This window comes from Myxine glutinosa, chromosome 4, assembly GCF_964187855.1.
Source record: "Myxine glutinosa chromosome 4, kmMyxGlut1.1, whole genome shotgun sequence".
In the NCBI taxonomy this organism is placed as follows: Eukaryota; Metazoa; Chordata; class Myxini; order Myxiniformes; family Myxinidae; genus Myxine; species Myxine glutinosa.
Genome location: NC_136264.1, coordinates 29,965,279 through 29,983,315, shown reverse-complemented (window position 1 = coordinate 29,983,315; position 18,037 = coordinate 29,965,279). Strand labels below are relative to the sequence as shown.

Here is an 18,037-nt window from a genome sequence, read left to right as displayed (position 1 = left end):
TACCCCTCGGGCGTGGCCGCCGCCCACTTGGTGCGCGGAATGATGTCACCACGCTAGTGGGCTTTCGTGTCCGCCACACGCGCCCCCCCAGAATTCCCGCGCACCTGGAGGGCCAGTTTGCGGGGCAAACGGATGACCCGGCCGAAGCGCCCTCTGGCGACCTGCGGCGGCAGGGGTGCAGGGATGCCAGCTGGGATGCCCCCGGCTGTACCCAGGATGGGTGCCGGACCGGGGGGCGGCGTGCCGGCGGTGCTGGGCGGTGCCAGGGGTCGGCCCGCCGGGGGGCGGCCCCGACGCGGGGGCCGAGCCACCGGCGGTGGGTGGTCCATGTCGAGGTCGAGGTGGGCCGGCTTGAGTCGATCCACCGAGACGCGGTCGGGAGTACCGCCGATGTCCAAGGTGAAGTATTTCACCCCGGTCTCCAGCACGCGGAAAGGCCCATCGTACAGGGGCCGCAGTGGTGTCCGGTGGGCGTCGTGCCGGACGAAGACATACTCCGCGGTGCGAAGCTCCGGGGCGACGTGTGTGGGTGGGTGCCCGTGGTGCGCCGTCGGCACCGGGGCGAACCTCCGGGCGGTCTCCTGCAGCGCGGAGCGCTCCTGCACCGCGGACCAAGGTGCCGTGGGGTCGGGGAGGAACTTGCCCGGCACCCGCAGCGGTTGTCCAAAGACCAACTCCGCCGCGGATGTGCGCAGGTCCTCCTTGGGCGCCGTCCGGAGGCCCAGCAGGACCCAGGGGAGCCTGTCGACCCAGCCGCCGTCGCGGAGGGTGGCCCGGAGCGCAGCCTTCAACGAGCGGTGGAACCGCTCACACAGGCCATTGGCCTGGGGGTGGTAGGCCGTGGTTCGGTGCAGCTGGACCCCGAGCCCCCGCGCGATCGCGGCCCAGAGCTCCGAGGTGAACTGGGGGCCACGGTCGGACGAGATGTCCGAGGGGGCGCTGAACCGGGCGACCCAGGTGGCGATGAACGCCTGCGCGACGTCTGCCGCCGTCATCGCCGCCAAAGGCATGGCCTCCGGCCACCGGGTGGTGCGGTCCACCATGGTAAGGACATGGGTGAAACCCCGCGAGGGAGGCAGAGGTCCCATCAGGTCCACGTGCAAGTGGTCGAACCTACGTGCCGGCACCGTAAACGGGGCCAATGGGGCCTGGGTATGCCGGTGCACCTTCGCGCGCTGGCACGCGAGGCACGTCCTGGTCCAGCCACGGACAGCCTTCCGGAGGCCATGCCAGACAAACTTGTCGGCGACCAACCTCTGGGAGGCCTTCGTGCCCGGGTGGGACAGGCCGTGGATGGCGTCAAAAACCTGGCGCTGCCAGCCTGCGGGCACGATGGGGCGAGGCCGCCCGAGGGAGACGTCGCAAACGAGGGCCATGCCCGCGCCGTCGAAGGGCACCTCGGTGACGCGGAGGCCCGTGACGGCGGTCCGCAGGGCCTGGACCCCAGGGTCGGCGGCCTGGTCCGCCGCCATCCGGGCATAGTCGATGCCAAGGTGGACTGCGTGGGCGATGGCCCGGGAAAGGCAATCGGCCACCGGGTTGTCCTTTCCCGCGACGTGCCGGATGTCCGTCGTGTACTCGGACACGGCCGCGAGGTGACGCTGTTGCCGGGCCGACCACGGCTCGGTGACCTTGCCCATCGCGAAAACCAGCGGCTTGTGGTCGACGAAGGCCGTGAACGCACGGCCCTCGAGCAGATGGCGGAAGTGCCTGACCGCCAGGTGAAGCCCAAGCAACTCGCAGTCGAGGGTACTGTAATGGCATTCGGGCGGGCGACGCTGCCGGCTGAAGAACGCCAGTGGTTGCCAGGCACCACGCACCCATTGCTCGTACACCGCGCCCACCGCGTAGTCCGAGGCGTCGGAGGTGAGGGCGATCGGTGCATCGGGCGCCGGGTGCGCGAGCATGGTGGCGTTGGCCAAGGCGAGCTTCGCGCCCGAGAACGCCGCGTCCATCTGCTCGGTCCAGGTAACGTCACCTTTGCCCGGCTTCCCTCGAAGGGCCTCGTGTAAGGGGCGCAGGAGCTGGGCGATGCGGGGCAGGAACCGATGGTAAAAGTTTACCATGCTCAGGAACTCCTGGAGCCCCTTGATCGTGCGGGGGCGCGGAAACCCCTTCACCGCCTCCACCTTGGCCGGTAGGGGGACGGCCCCGTGCCTGGTGATGCGGTGCCCCAAAAAGTCGATGCCGGTGACACCGAACCGGCACTTGGCGGGGTTCACGATGAGGCCATGCTGGCCCAGGCGTTCGAAGAGCGTGTGGAGGTGATGAAGGTGCTCTTCGTGGGACGCGCTGGCGACGAGGATGTCGTCCAGGTCGACGTACAAAAAATCCAAGCCGCGCAAGACGCTGTCCATTAGGCGCTGGAACGCCTGAGCCGCATTTTTCAAACCGAAGGGCATCCGAAGAAATTCGAAAAGCCCGAATGGTGTGATGACAGCCGTCTTCGGGATGTCCTCCGGCCTGACGGGGACCTGATGGTAGCCGTGTACGAGGTCCACCTTTGAAAAGAAGGACATCCCCGCCAACCGGGCGGAGAAGTCCTGGATGTGGGGGACGGGGTAGCGGTCGGGGGTGGTGGCGTCGTTGAGGCGCCGGTAGTCCCCGCACGGTCGCCATCCCCCGCCGGGCTTGGGCACGATGTGGAGCGGGGACGCCCACGCGCTCTCGGAGCGCCGCACGATGCCGAGCCGCTCCAGCGTAGCGAACTCCGCTTTAGCTACGGCGAGCTTCGTCGGCTCGAGGCAGCGTGCCCGGGCGTAGACCGGTGGCCTGGCGGTGGGGATGTGGTGTTCCACCCCGTGTTTGACGGCCCCCGCCGAGAAAGTGGGCCGCGTGAGGGCCGGGAAACCCACGAGGAGGCGGGCGAATTCGTCCGCTGCCGGAAGCGTACAGATGAACCTGGCCGGAACTGAACCGCTCAGCAAGCCGCTCGGCAAGCCGCTCGGCGAGCCGCTCGATGAGCCGCTCTGTGAGCTGCTCAACGAGCCGGGCAGCGCGCACGCTAGCGAGCTGAACGTCTCAGCCTGGACAAGCCTTCTGCGCTTTACATCCACCAGTAATCCATTGGCACATAAGAAGTCCACGCCGAGCAGTGCCATAGGCACGTCGGCCGTAACGAACGACCAACGGAAAACCTGCCTTCCAAACCACAGAGAGAGACAGCGTTTTCCGTACATGCGTATAGTCGTACCATTAGCCGCAAGCAGCACGGGACCTCAGCCCACGGTTTGCTTGTCGGACATACCGGCAGGAACGACACTCACCTGCGCTCCCGTGTCACACAGGTAACGGCGCCCGGACAAGGTGTCCGTTATGTACAGGAGGCTGTTTGAATTGCCGACGCTCAAAGCCGCCACCGAGCGTCGGCTCGCCCGTTTCCCGACCTGCCGAATGAGCACGGCGGGTGACACTGCCGAGCCTCGTGGCCGAACGTGGCGTGGAAGAAACACCAGGTGGGCGGCTGCGGCGGCGGAGGCCGCGGTTTTCTTGGCAGTGGTGGCGGTGGTGGGTGGGGCGTGGCGGCGGACACGAAATGCGCATCAGCCTCGAGATCCACGAGGTGTGGTGCATCAGCATCATCATCAGCCCCGATAGCCGCGACGGCCACGCCAAAACTCGCCTGGGTGTCCAAAGCCGCGAAGAACCTGTCGGCCTCTGCAGCGAGAGCCCGGGGTTCCGTCGTCGCAGAACCGGCCAACGCGAGGCGGACTCGTGCCGGCAGCTGGCGTCGAAACAACGCCCGGAATAGAGCGTCCGGGGTTTCGTCGCCCAACAACGACAGCATATGGTCCATGCGAACCGACGGTCGCGTGTCACTGAGCTCGGGGAGGTCCAGGAGGCGGTCGGCCCGAGCATCCACCGTGAGCCCGAACGTGGCGAGGAGGGGACGCTTGATCACCTCGTACCTGCCGTCGGCCGGTGGGTTCCTCAGGACCGACACGACGCGGCCGGCCGTGCCGGGCCCGAGGGAAGCGACCACGTGGCAGTACCTGGTCTCGTCCACCGTGATGCCTCGAAGTCGGAACTGGGCTTCTGCCTGCAGGAACCAGACTTCGGCTTGCGTCTCCCAGAACTCGGGGAGTTTCATTTGGACCGCGTTGTTTGCCATTGCGATGGCGTATTCGGGTGGTCAGCGATGGCTGACCAGAACGTCGGAGGGTCACCAAATGAAGCGCGGTGCTACGCGCGCTTGCTTGCACAACAAGAAGGAAGCGGACAACGCGGTGAGTTTAAGAGTCTTTATTAAAAGAGCTCACTGTAGCACTGGCGCTCTCCGGGCTGCGCGCCCGGTGTATATCCTGAGGCCACTCCTACCCCTCGGGCGTGGCCGCCGCCCACTTGGTGCGCGGAATGATGTCACCACGCCAGTGGGCTTTCGTGTCCGCCACAATATAGTGATATATAGTATAAGCTAGTATATAGTATGTATATAGGGTGAGTGATAGTATATCGTGTGAGTAACCTTGGCTGCATAAGGTTCATTGACATGTCTATATCAGTGGATAAGGTAGACCTAATTAATGGACAAGTGGCCCTCCATATGATGGATGGACAGCATCAGCAGGAGGGTGAGGGTTAGGTAAATTCTCTGCATTTTGTGATTCGGCCTCAGCGCTATTCTGGCAACATACACGTACCTGATGGATTCAAAGGGATGTAGATGTACATGTACCGCTTTGCATCATCATAAACACACTGATTTTGAGTATAGTTACAAAGGAGAGACCTCTCTTAAATCTTTAAGTTTTAAAGTTTGATTAATGAGATATAATAGGTGGCAGCATGATATCTATGGGGAGCAATTTAAGTGACAAAACTTACCTCTCATACTGCTTCTAATATCTTCTTGGATGTGTTGATGACTGATCATTTATAAAATGAGTTGGGTTGCAGTGAAAAGAGAATTTGACTACTTGATTCCTATTTTAAACTGACTATTTCCCACACATATACCGGTAAAAGTGTCACAAAAAGTAATACATGCAAAGTAACATGCCTGGCACCTTGTTGTCCAGGTTCAGGCTTGGTCAAATACATGCTATATTGATAATTGTGAGTAAATTACAAAGCCACAGAATCAAGAGATAAATTGGGCTTTTTCTCAGCTCAATCAAGCCGTCGAGCTCAATGGAGGGAGGGGGGGGGGGTGCGGGGGGGGGGGGAAAGGGGCGTTCGGGGGTGTCTGGTGGGCACACCCACCACTGAAAATGTCTGGCAGTGATCATTCACGATATCTGGGACTATGCCGAACTATTTCCTGTAGGTTTCACCGGGTTAACCTACGAGCTGATCTCGCTCAATTTTGGGGTGGTGGCATTCGGGGGTGTCTGGCGGGCACAACCCACCATTGAAAATGTCTGGCAGTGATCATTCATGATATGTGGGACTATGCCGAACTATTTCCTGTATGTTTCACCGGGTTAACTTACGAGCTGATCTAGCTCAATTTTGGGGTGGTGGCATTCGGGGGTGTCTGGCGGGCACAACCCACCACTGAAAATATCTGGCAGTGGTCATTCATGATATCTGGGACTATGCCGAACTATTTCCTGTAGGTTTCACCGGGTTAACTTACGAGCTGATCTAGCTCAATTTTGGGGTTGTGGCATTCGGGGGTGTCTGGCGGGGACAACCCACAACTGAAAATATCTGGCAGTGGTCATTCCTGATATCTGGGACTATGCCGAACTATTTCCTGTAGGTTTCACCGGGTTAACTTACGAGCTGATCTAGCTCAATTTTGGGGTTGTGGCATTCGGGGGTGTCTGGCGGGGACAACCCACAACTGAAAATATCTGGCAGTGGTCATTCCTGATATCTGGGACTATGCCGAACTATTTCCTGTAGGTTTCACCGGGTTAACTTACAAGCTGATCTAGCTCAATTTTGGGGTCCCTTTCTAATGGCCTTTCTGACCACACCCACCAGAATGTGCCCGGCAGACGTCCATTTCCTTACATGGACATGCACATGGACCATTGCTATATACATGAAAATTGGTTACCTTTCCAGCTAGGCTGACCCTCCTGGACTCCCGGTCAAGTATCCAAAACGCAGCACACAACCTCAGTTATGCTAATCAGAATAACAACTTTAAGTGTAAACATACAGGGTTTCCCACCCAGCACACAGTGGTGATTTGGAGTATCGGCGCTTCAGACATTTTACTCTTTAGTACCTGTTTCATTTTTACCTTTGTTACTAGCCACAAATAAAATGTTTCAGTAGTTTTAAATAAACTGGTTTTACCAAAACTTTTCAGTAATCTGAACAAAGGAGTCTTAGTAAAACCAAAGATCGTAGCGCGGAGCAAGATAGGCCACTCATGCGCAACCGCGTTCAATTCGGTGAAGTACGCAATGGAGCAGAACGGCGGCCATTTTAGCAAGCAAGCGGAATTCGGGCTGCTTCACTGGAAGATTTACTTCACGAGAAAAAAATAAAAGTTATGTATCATTGGCAAATGTACTTTTAAACGCTTGCCTGCAATAATTTTTCACACGTTTTACAGGTGGAAATTAAACTTACAGTACCCATGCTGACCATTGCATCTCATGACAATTTACGAAAAGATATGAATAAATATTATTTTCAATTATTTGCACTACATTAAGTTGGTATTAGATGCACAGATGTCCATGTATTGAAACATTTCAGTGTCCATAGACATTTCAATGTCTTGCAGAATTTTAAATCCTATCCCAACAATGTACTTGTATGTAATGCATCATGACCTTCTTTGTCCTTCTCTCCTGACAAGGTGGAGAAGTTTCTGTCAAACCTCGACTCTGATTCTACAACTGGCCCAGACGGCATCAGCCCACAGGTCCTAAAATCCTGCTCTTCCGCTCTATCTCACCCTCTCTCTGTTCTTTTCACCCTCTCTTTTGCTCAATGTCATCTGCCAGCATCTTGGAAATCAGCAAACATTACCGCTTTACACAAAAAAGGTGCAAAAACAGATCCTTGCAACTACAGACCAATCAGCCTGCTTCCAATTATCAGCAAAGTCATGGAATCCATCATTGCTTCGGATATCAAATCCTTCCTCTTCCCCAATGGCTTGATCTCTGATCATCAATTTGGATTCAGACCAGGTCATTCTACTCTGGACATGTTGCTTCTGCTGTCTCAACAATGATGGAGGTCCTCAATGCCAAACAGGAAATCAGAGCTGTCTCACTTGACATATCACGTGCCTTCGATACGGTCTGGCACCCAGCTCTGCTCACCAAACTCTCCTCCTATGGTATCCATGGAAACCTCCACTCATGGCTTGCGGACTTCCTCTCTGGTCGAAGGCAACGTGTGGCCCTGAATGGATTTCTCTCATCTCCCCCTTCCTGTTCTGGCTGGAGTTCCCCAAGGTAGTGTTCTGGGCCCTGTGCTATTTCTGGTCTTCATCAATGATCTCTCCGACTCTCTGGAAAATCCTCTCTATCTCTTTGCTGATGACTCCACTCTCTGCCGCTCCATTCCTCATCCCTCAGATCGGCAGTCTGCAGCCTCCCCACTCTCTGCAGACCTGGACAAAATCACAGACTGGGCAAACAAGTGGAACATGTCTTTCAATCCTGACAAACCTCACACTTACGATGTCTCTCCGAAAACGACCGACTGGACAACCCTCCCTTCCACTTTCTGAATAATCCTCTCCAAGAAGTTCTGTCACTCAAGCTTTTGGGTCTCACTATCTGCCATGATCTTTCCTGGGAAAACCACTTTTCCAAGCTGGCCTCCAAAGCCAGTCGCCGACTGGGCATCCTCCGTCGTGCGAAGTCCTTCCTTGGCAAACCTGAGCTCCTCACCACATACAAGGCTTTCATCCGCAGCTCAATGGAATACTGTTCCCCCCTCTGGGCTGGTGCTCCTGCCTCACACCTAGGTCGGCTTCACGCTGTTGAAACCAAAGCTTTCGGAATCATTGGAATCTCCTGCGATGAAGTTAACTCTGAGGGCCTTTCACTCACTCACCGCAGGCAGGTTGGTGGTCTTTCTGTCTTCTACCGACTCCTCTCCGGCCTTGCTCCCCCAGCTCTCTCTGTGCTCTGTCCCCCAAATATTCCTCCAGGTCGCACAAGATCTGCCAGCAACCCTCTTATGGTTAAACTGCCAAAATCTAGGCTCTCTGCTCACCTTCACTCTTTCATTCCCCTTTTCTCCCTCCTCTGGAACAAACTCCCTCAATCCCACTTCAATCCCACTCTTCAATCCCACTCCTCCCTCCAGGTCTTGAAAACAGCTGTTCACCACCATCTCTTATCTTCCCCCATCCAAAACCTTGATCTTTTCTACCCCCGCTAATTTCACCCCAGATACACTTTTTGGAAATTCCAACTTCCTTCCTGGAAGTCCTTGCAGTGTTCATAATGTTTTATAACTCTCCCACCTCCCCCAAAGCCCTCGCCCTCCCACATTTCTCCCGTTGTCCCTGCTCTCAAATGTGTTTGTGTCCTTCCCCCTCTCTCCCCATCTTGTCTGCCGCTCCCCTTATTTTTTGTGTTTTGTGTGTCGGTTAGACTTTTTGTGTGATTAATGTTAGCTCTTTCACGAGCCTCGATCTTGTATACAAAAAAAAAGAAAAAAAAAAGAGCACAAATGAATGATATGTTTCTTTTCCTTCGTTTTGCGACAGAGCCATGTGCTTGAATGAACATTAGATTCTATAAAGGTCTGCAATATATGTTATTACATGGAAATATCATGAAACCATTATTAAATCAGATGAATGATCTTCATTAAACAAGAACTTTAATATCCATATATTTGCATGTGGATCAAATATAGATAAATGTCGGCTGTAGTTCAAATCATGCAGATCACAGAGTATGAAAGAAGTTGTCCTCGCAAGCATTATGAGACATGAATCACTCCTTCCAAGCATTTACAATGGATATATTAGTACATGTATATGTACCTCAAAGGGTTAAAGGGATGATGGTAGAGTGAAATCCATGTTTATGGATATATGGGCTGTACTATACAAAATGATGATGGTCATAACTCACTGGGAGATGGATAAAACTGCGATGGATGGCGAGATGATGGATAAGATGGATAAGATATGATATGATAAGATGGCGATGGATAAGATATGATATGATAAGATATGATATGATAAGATGGCGATGGATAAGATAAACTGCGAGATGATGGATGGCGAGCGCAAGCTCACTCTGCCTGCCTGCTAAAATGGCCGCCGAGCGCGTCCATTGGATACTTCACTGTTTGCACGAGTGGCCTATCTTGCTCCGCTCTACGATCTTTGGTAAAACGTTGTCTTCTCTTGCTAATTGGGCGGCACTGCGTGACGTCACTCACTTTCTTCCCTCCAAAGCAAATGCTGAAGAAGAAGATTCTCATAATGGCGTAACCGTTTGTTTTAGGTTTCTCTCATGCACGAAAGCGCGATGGTGAGTTTGGACGATTTTATGGTTGGTTACGTTTACGTGGTTTGGATTGTGACTTCTGCTATCTGTATTTACATTCCGATTACCAGTGTTTGATAAGTAAATCTTTTAATCGATACGATAAGTATCAGAGTGCTGTGTCATATGCGTCGCCATTTTTCCTCAGAGATGTCTGCACAGATCTTCGTCAAACTTTCAGGGGTTTGGCAGTGAGTGCCTGGGAGTGTTTCAGACAACAAATATATATATATTTTTCATGTTTGAAAAAAAGTCGACCGCGGGTTGGTAATTATATAATATTAATAATTCACACTGCAGTACGTGCCGGCTGCTCCACTGAGCGACCTCACGGGATTATTTTAACTCCAATTTACATTCTGTTCCACTTTTCGTGAGACGGAGGTGTCTGTGCAGTCATTCATAAACCTTATTTGGTGAAAATCGGATAATTTTTAGCAGAGTTACCTCAGATCGTGATTGTACGGTAATCGGTACGGTAAGATCGTACTGAAGGAGCAGCGCTCCTGCTTGAGACGGACGAAGTGACGGACAAGACACAAACTCGTCCGAGAAGATGTTTATTGTATAATCAACTCGGGAATCTGCTAGGCGCTAGCCCGTTTTTCGGGTTCGCATACATATAATCCAAGCCAAAAAGCATACGTCAGAACCAAAGCCACGCCTCTTAGGCGAGGCACGCTTTGGTGGTCATGTGACCGACAGGTGCAAACAATTATAACCTCGGCGCCGCGGTTTGTCCGCCGGTTACGTCACAGGCTTGGGCAAGGAGATTATGTTGCTGTTCTCGAGCTTTGGGGGAGCCATGTGTCGCTACAGTACGGTAATTATATAATTCACACATCTACACTATAACTATGAGAGAGCCGTTTGTGTGTCGGGTACTTCAGCTGGTAGGCCTACTGTATATTCGTTTCCTCTGTGGTGAATCTGATTGGGAATACGAATAATTCACGTTTGGGTTTCATTAATAAATACATTTAGAAACGAGAACTACACACTCGGTAGCGTTTTGTATCCACCTGTAGGTCCGATGCGGATTCGAACCAGAACCAACATCGAATCGCACTGTTCTTGTCGCCGAACCAACTCATCCACCGAGTTTTGTCACAACTAGTCAGGAACGCTTATATCATCTATATATATATATATATATATATATATATATATATATATATATATATATATATATATATATATATATATATATATATATATATATATATATATATATATATATATATATATATATATATATATATATATATATACATAACAGAGATGGCTCAGTTCGTTGTTCATGGGCAAAATTAGGAAAAAGCGGTTTTTAAAATGAAATAATAGATGTGAGGTAAATTGGTTCCAAAATTTATTTTTTCACTTTTAAAGTAACGAGATGTGAGGAGAGGGAGCGGATTGTGAGGGAGGGAGCGGGATGTAAGGGGAGGGAGTGGGATGTAAGGGGAGGGAGTGGGAAGTAAGGGGAGGGAGTAGGATACATGAGGGGAGAGGGTGGGTTGTGAGTGAAGGGAGTGGGGGAGGGAGCAGGATACGTGAGTGGGGAGGGGCGGGAGCGGGCTATGTAAGGGGAGTCGGGGAGGGAGCGGCATGTGAAGGGAGGGAGAGGGGAGTGGGGTCGAGATAGGGAGTGGGGGAAGAGAGGCGGGGGATACTTTTGTTAGTTATTCGCTTATTCCCGTCACTTGGGATGGGTAGTCTTCCTAGTGCTATATATCATACAAGCAGAAGTACCCGGCATTGCCGGGCAGGGGAGTGGGGAAGGGAGGGGGAGGGGTAAGGGGAGAGGGTAGGGTGGAGGGGGAAGGGGAGGGGGGAAGGGAGAGGGGAGGGGGAAGGGGAGGGGGGGAAAGGGAGGGGAGGGATATAGATGGTTACTGGCAATTGATCACATCCACAAATGACGTAATCCACACAATTTATGTACTTTACATAACGTTAATAGGAATACATGGCCGTGTAGATGGGAAATACAGTTTGTTTGAAATCAATCACAAATATCAGATGAAAGTGAAAAAAAACCTATGTGGTGTGAATGGCAATGTTCCTCGCTGAAATGTTAAAAAACTGAATTACGTGCGAACGCATAACTGTGAGATTATGGCGGCAAGGTTGGGACATCACGTGATCGCTCTGAGCGAATCAGCGCGCTGCTCTGCCACCGGCTGAGATTCCGTGTATAATGTTCCTCGCTGAAATGCGCTGAGGTAAATATGAATAAAAAATTCGATATATTTTCACTTTTCCGTTTTGGCTAACTCACTCGCGAACCTGACGAAGATCCTGACCGAGGATCGCTACGCTACGTTATGCGAACGCTACGTTAGCTATGCTACGTTCGCTACATTATGGCTAAAAATATGGATATAAAATTTAAAGAAAAAAAAACCTATCTGGTGTGAATGGCAATGTTCCTCGCTGAAATGTGAAAAACTGAATTACGTGCGAACGCATAACTGTGAGATTATGGCGGCAAAGTTGGAACATCACGTGATCGCTCTGAGCGAATCAGCGCGCTGCTCTGCCACCAGCTGAGATTCCGTGTATAATGTTCCTCACTGAAATGCACTGAGGTAAATATGAATAAAAAATATGGATCTCGTCAAATATTTTTAGGTAGGCCATGTTCTTCCCAGGCTCAATGGCCATGTCTGTGCCAAATATCAAGTACGGGAGCCTCTCCGTTTAGGAGTCCATCGGTAACATCACACACACACACACACACACACACACACACACACACACACACACACACACACACACACACACACACACACACACACACAAACTGTGTTTTATATATATAGATTTGGCTCAATCACTCAATGGTGAAGAATCGCTTAAAAACAAAAAACAATTCTTGTATCCAGATCTGGATCTTCACCAAAATGGAATCATTTTATCCTTGTCACACACCGAACCTCTAACAAAATTTGTCTGCATCCATCCACAACTTTTTGAGATATCCTGGTCACAGACAAACAAACAAATAGACAGACAAACAGACAGACAGGGGTGAACACATAATCTCCACCCACCTTTGGTGGCAGAGGTAATAAGGAAATGTTTCATTCCTATCAACAAAGAGTGTGGAAGTACTGGTCCCAGGTGACAAGGATGGCTATTCTACTTAAGGTGATGAAGTCCTCAATGTTGGCAATGGTCCTCCGATGAGACCATGCCATCACTCATGTCCTTGGACATCTCCACACGCTCCAGTATTCTTCGCTGGGATGGTTCAAAGCTGGGGACACCATCGTTGTCATCGTATTTCTGTGTAATTTGCACCCCCAAACTGTCCGTGAAACTGGGTGCCGAAATCTAGATTTCATTCAAAGTGGAAAAGACAACCGGAATGATCTCCCTGAACAACATCGCCTCGGGCCTGGGCGCGACAACATACAGTCGTGGTCAAAAATATTGGCACCCTTGCACTTTTTTCAAATAATGCACAATTTCTTCCAGAAAATTGTTGAAATTTAAAAAATCTTTTGGTATCCACATTTGTATTACTTTGGTTTGCAGTGGAACAAAACAAAAAAAAAAACGGAAAAAATTACTAAATCTTAGTTTATTCCAGACAGAAATACTAAAATGGCCAGGACAATATTATTGGCACCTTTTAGAAGTTGTTAGAATTAATTGGATTTCAAGCAGGTGATTCTCCTTTACTTTGGAATTGAACTCACCTGTAGTGAGTTGCAGGTGCCTGCAATATATAAATCACTCATTCAACCAGTTTGAATAGAGAAAAGGAGTCATTCTGCTGTTTTGTGTGACTGTGTGCACCGCAATGAGCATGGAGAAAAGAAAGAAAACCAGAGAATTGTCTGAGGAGATCAGACACAGGATTGAAGCCAAGCATAGACAATCTCAAGGCCACAAGTCCATCTCCAGAGACCTTGATGTTCCTGTGTCCACCGTACGCAATGTTATCAGGAATTTTAAGGCCCATGGCACTATGGCCCAGAAGGCTTTCTTATGTCTCTCTGGAGTTTGCCAAAACACACCTGAACAAGCCAAAATCCTTCTGGGAGAATATCCTGTGGACAGATGAGACCAAATTAGAGCTTTTTGGTAAAGCACATCATCTCTATGTTTACAGAAAACAAAATGAAGCCTTCAAAGAAAAGAACACCTTCCCTCCAGTTAAACATGGAGGACGGGGTTGATGATTTGGTTCAGTGGTTGATGCGTAGATATGCGTAGATACACCCACACACCAGATTAGAAATTGATGGTTCAGTGATGATTTGGGGTTGCTGTGCTGCTTCTGGCACTGGGTGCCTTGAATGTGTGCATGGCATCAGGAGATTACCAAGGCATTTTGGAGCGCAATGTTCAACCCAGTGTCACAAAGCTGGGTCTCCGTCAAAGGTCATGGGTCTTGCAGCAGCACAATAACCACAAACAAACTTCAAAAAGCACCCAGGAATGGTTCAAGACAAAACGCTAGACTGTTCTGAAGTGGTCAGCAATGAGTTCAGATCTAAATCCCATTGAACACCTGTGGGGAGATCTGAAAACAGCAGTTGGGAGAAGGTACCCTTCAAATCTGGGAGAACGGGAGTAGTTTGCACAAGACGAGTGGGTCAAACTACCAGTAGAGAGGTGGAGGAAGCTCATTCATGGCTATAGGAAGTGTTTGACTGCAGTTATTTTGCCCAAAGGCTGTGCTACCAAATATTAAGTCGAGGGTGTCAATAATTTTGTCAATGCCATTTCTTTTTATTTTCTGATTTAAAAGGATATATTAAGTTCTGAGTCAAAAACAAAGGTTCTGTAATATTAACAGTGAAATAAAGAATTGTGGAGACCAAATACATTTGTCAATTTCAACTTATTTTTAGAGAAAATTGTCATTGTCAATTGTCAATCAATCATCGCTTCTGATATTAAATCCTTACCTCTTCTCCAATGGCTTTCTCGGACAATCAATTTAGATTCAGACCAGGTCACTCTACTCTGGACATGCTGCTTCTGCTTTCTCAATAATGGATGGAGGTCCTCAATGCCAAACAGGAAATCAGAGCTGTCTCCCTTGACATATCTTGTGCCTTCAATACCGTCTGGCACCCCGCTCTGCTCACCAAACTCTCATTCTATGGTATCCATGGAGACCTCCACACATGGCTTGCCAACTTCCTCTCTGGTCGCAGTCATCGTGTGGCCCTGAATGGAATTCTCTCATCTTCCCTTCCTGTTCAGGCTGGAGTTCCCCAAGGCAGTATTCTGGGTCCTGTGCTTTTCTGGTCTTCATCAATGATCCCTTCGACTCTCTGGAAAATCCTCTCTATCTCTTTGCTGTTGACTCCCCTCTCTGCCCTCAGATTCCTCATCCCTCAGATCGGCAGTCTGCAGCCTCCTCACTCTCTGCAGACCTGGACAAAATCACAGACTGGTCAAACAAGTGGAACATGTCTTTCAATCCTGACAAATCTCACACTCTCACTATGTCTCTCAGAAAAGACCGACTGGATAACCCTCCCATCGACTGTCTCAACAATCCTCTCCAATAAGTTCTGTCACTCAAGCTTTTGGGTCTCATTACCTGCCATGATCTTTCCTGGGAAAACCACAGGAAAGGTCTTGCAGCAGCACAATGACCACAAACAAAATGGTTAAACTGCCAAAATCAAGACTCTCTGCTCACCTTCACTCCTTCATTCCTCTTTTCTCCCGCCTCTGGAACAAACTCCCTCACTCTCTTCAATCCCACTCCACCCTCCAGGTCTTTAAAACAGCTGTTCACCACCATCTCTTATCTTCCCCCATCCAAAACCTTGATCTTTTCTACCCCCGCTAATTTCACCCCAATTCCACTTTTTTGAAATACCAACTTCTGTCCTGGAAGTCCTTGGTGTCCTTGTGTTTTATACTTCTCCCACCCCCCCCCCCTTCCCACGCCTCCTCCCCCCAAGCCCTCTCCCTCCCACACATCTCCTTGCTCTCAAATGTTGTGTGCTCTCAAGTGTTTGTGTGCTTCCCCTTCTCTTGTCTTCCGCTCCCTCTTTTTATATATTTTGTTTGTCTGGTTGATTTGTTTGTGAAGTAAATGTTAGCTCTTTCACGAGCCTCGATTCAGTATACAAAAAGAAAAAAGAAAAAAAAGTTAACCTGATGATAATAAAATTGAGAATAAAATACTATGGAATAACAACAACATAACTTTTGAAAATCAGATGTTTTATTTCAAGTCATGGGAAAAGCAGGGATTTGTAAGGTATAACACGTCATTTGTCGTGGGTATTGTAAAGACGCTGACGTTATCTGTTTAATGTAATACGTTGCCGAAATTATTATTTCCCTTTAAGTTCGTAATATTAAAGAAAGCGTTTCCGATATTATGGTTGGATGAATTGCATACTGCTGAAACAGGTATGGATTAGTCAGGGGAACAATTTATAGAAATGTCAACTGAAAATGCTATCAATGTTTTAAACATGAAAACATATACTTCTACTCATTGATTGTAGAGAAAAAAAGAAAAAAAAAAAAAAATCTAGAACCTGATGTATTTAATCTTTGGCAACAACGATGAGCTGTGGTACCATGAGTGCCGCTGCAAATGGCATCCGATGCCATTGCAGTTACCTTTCGGTCGACTAACTTGTGTGCACCACTGAAAGTTAGTGTCATGCCACCAAGGAGACATCTGAAGAACAGGTCCAACTGTGCTGGTATCTCTGGCGGTGCATTCCTTCAAATTTTGGACTGTTGTAGGATTTGGGGTTTTGGTCTTCGGGAGCTGCATCATCAGAGATCTAAGATGGAGAGCGGCCCATCTTAACTTGTTATCCTGTTCATACCGTTTAGAATCCTCATAAAGGCGAGCCTTGGCATCCTCTTCTGGAAGAGCAGAACTATAGATGAAGTTGCCTTTCCGAGGGTCTGCCAGTTTTATTGTGATTTTTTCTTTTCTTTGAAATGGTCTTTTACCTTCCTGGTAAGATTTTGAGCTGTGTAGGCCTGGAGGTCTGCCCCATCTCCTCAGACACTGGTGTACTCCTCTTTGTACATGCAAGTAAATCACGAACTAACACAGATCGTTGCTTTCCTAGCACCTCATTCTGGATATATGAAAGCAGAGATGCAAATGCTCTCTTGTGGTAGGACTGAGATGAGCTCCCTTCATTGGGCCTATCTTGATCATCAGTCTTCCTCAGGAACTGGACACGGCATGATTTGTGGTATTCTGCTTCTTTTGCGATCAGGTCCACGCCACTCCGAATGAGACTCTTGATACGTTCGTTTTTCGAAGACTTTACCCGATGGCAAAGTGACCCACAACCGGCAACTGTCGCTATCTTCAGTCTGGGCTCTTTTTCCATTTTTCTTCTTACGGATTTTGCCACAGAAAATACAAGTCCCTTTCAACAGGCCCTGCTGATCCGACTTGGGAAGGACACTGCAGCGTCTTGTTTGGATAGAAGCCTTTTTGGCAGTAGGTTCATCATCAGGTGGCAGGGGTTCTGTCAGGCGCTTCACTGCGGAATGCTTATGACAAGAAGGGTGATAGCTCGTATATAGTGCGAGTGATATATAGTATATCGTATATAGTGATATATAGTATAAGTATACTATATATTGTATAAGTATACTATATATACGTATAAGTATACTAAGTATAAGTATATATAGTATAAGCATACTATATATAAGTATACTAAGTATACTAAGTATAAGTATATATAGTATAAGTATACTATATACATGTATAAGTATAAGTATAAGTATACTATAAGTATAAGTTTTCTTATAAGTATAAGTATAAGTATACTATAAGTATACGATATATCACTATATATATAGTATATAGTGATATATAGTATAAGCTAGTATATAGTATATAGTGATATATAGTATAAGCTAGTATATAGTGATATATAGTATAAGCTAGTATATAGTATATAGTGATATATAGTATAAGCTAGTATATAGTGATATTGAAGGAACTGCGCTCCAACGCGAGTCGAAAGAATTGACGCGACCAAAGACGGAATTCGTCCGAGTTGCTTTATTGAAACAAAACAGCTCAGGTATTCTCACAAGCCCGTTTATCGGGCAGCAATATATATACACATTTATGTCGTGATGTTTGCCCGGCAAAAGCTATACCGGGCATGCCCGGGTGTCAAGGGCGAGCCTTGGAAAGGCGAGTCTGGACCTGCCCGGGCGTGTTTGGCTGCGGCCTGGCAAGTCGAGGCTGAGCGTGCCCGGGCGCTCTGGACGAGCCCTGGAAAGGCGATAGCGGGCATGCCCGGACGCTCTGGGCGAGCCCTGGAAAGGCGAGAGCGGGCATGCCCGGGAAAGACGAGACCGGACGTGCCCGGGAGGTTCGGGCGTGCCCGGGAACAGTGAGTCCGGGCATGCCCGGGAGAGGCGCGTCTGGCCGTGTTCTGGCCGTTGCAAGGCGATTGTGTGCATCCAGCGGTAACCGCTACACAATATAGTATAAGCTAGTATATTGTCTATAGTGATGTATAGTATAAGCTAGTATTTAGTATATAGTGATATATAGTATAAGCTAGTATATAGTGATATATAGTATAAGCTAGTATATAGTATATAGTGATATATAGTATGAG

The 18,037-nt window shown here is 49.1% G+C and overlaps 1 protein-coding gene across 2 annotated transcripts in view; it reads left to right on the top strand.

The window, feature by feature from the left end:
- The window catches only part of LOC137424550 (COP9 signalosome complex subunit 1-like), a 146,530-nt gene that overhangs the window by 38,850 nt on the left and 89,643 nt on the right, over nucleotides 1-18,037 (top strand). The window contains exon 1 of one of the 2 annotated variants that reach the window (XM_078775574.1): nucleotides 10,209-10,254. The exons of the other annotated variant lie outside the window; for it this stretch is intronic. Within the exon in view, the coding sequence (XP_078631700.1) occupies nucleotides 10,237-10,254 (18 nt within the window). The 5' untranslated portion in view covers nucleotides 10,209-10,236. Of the gene's footprint in view, nucleotides 1-10,208; nucleotides 10,255-18,037 lie in introns of those variants that run through there. 2 annotated transcript variants of the gene reach the window in all.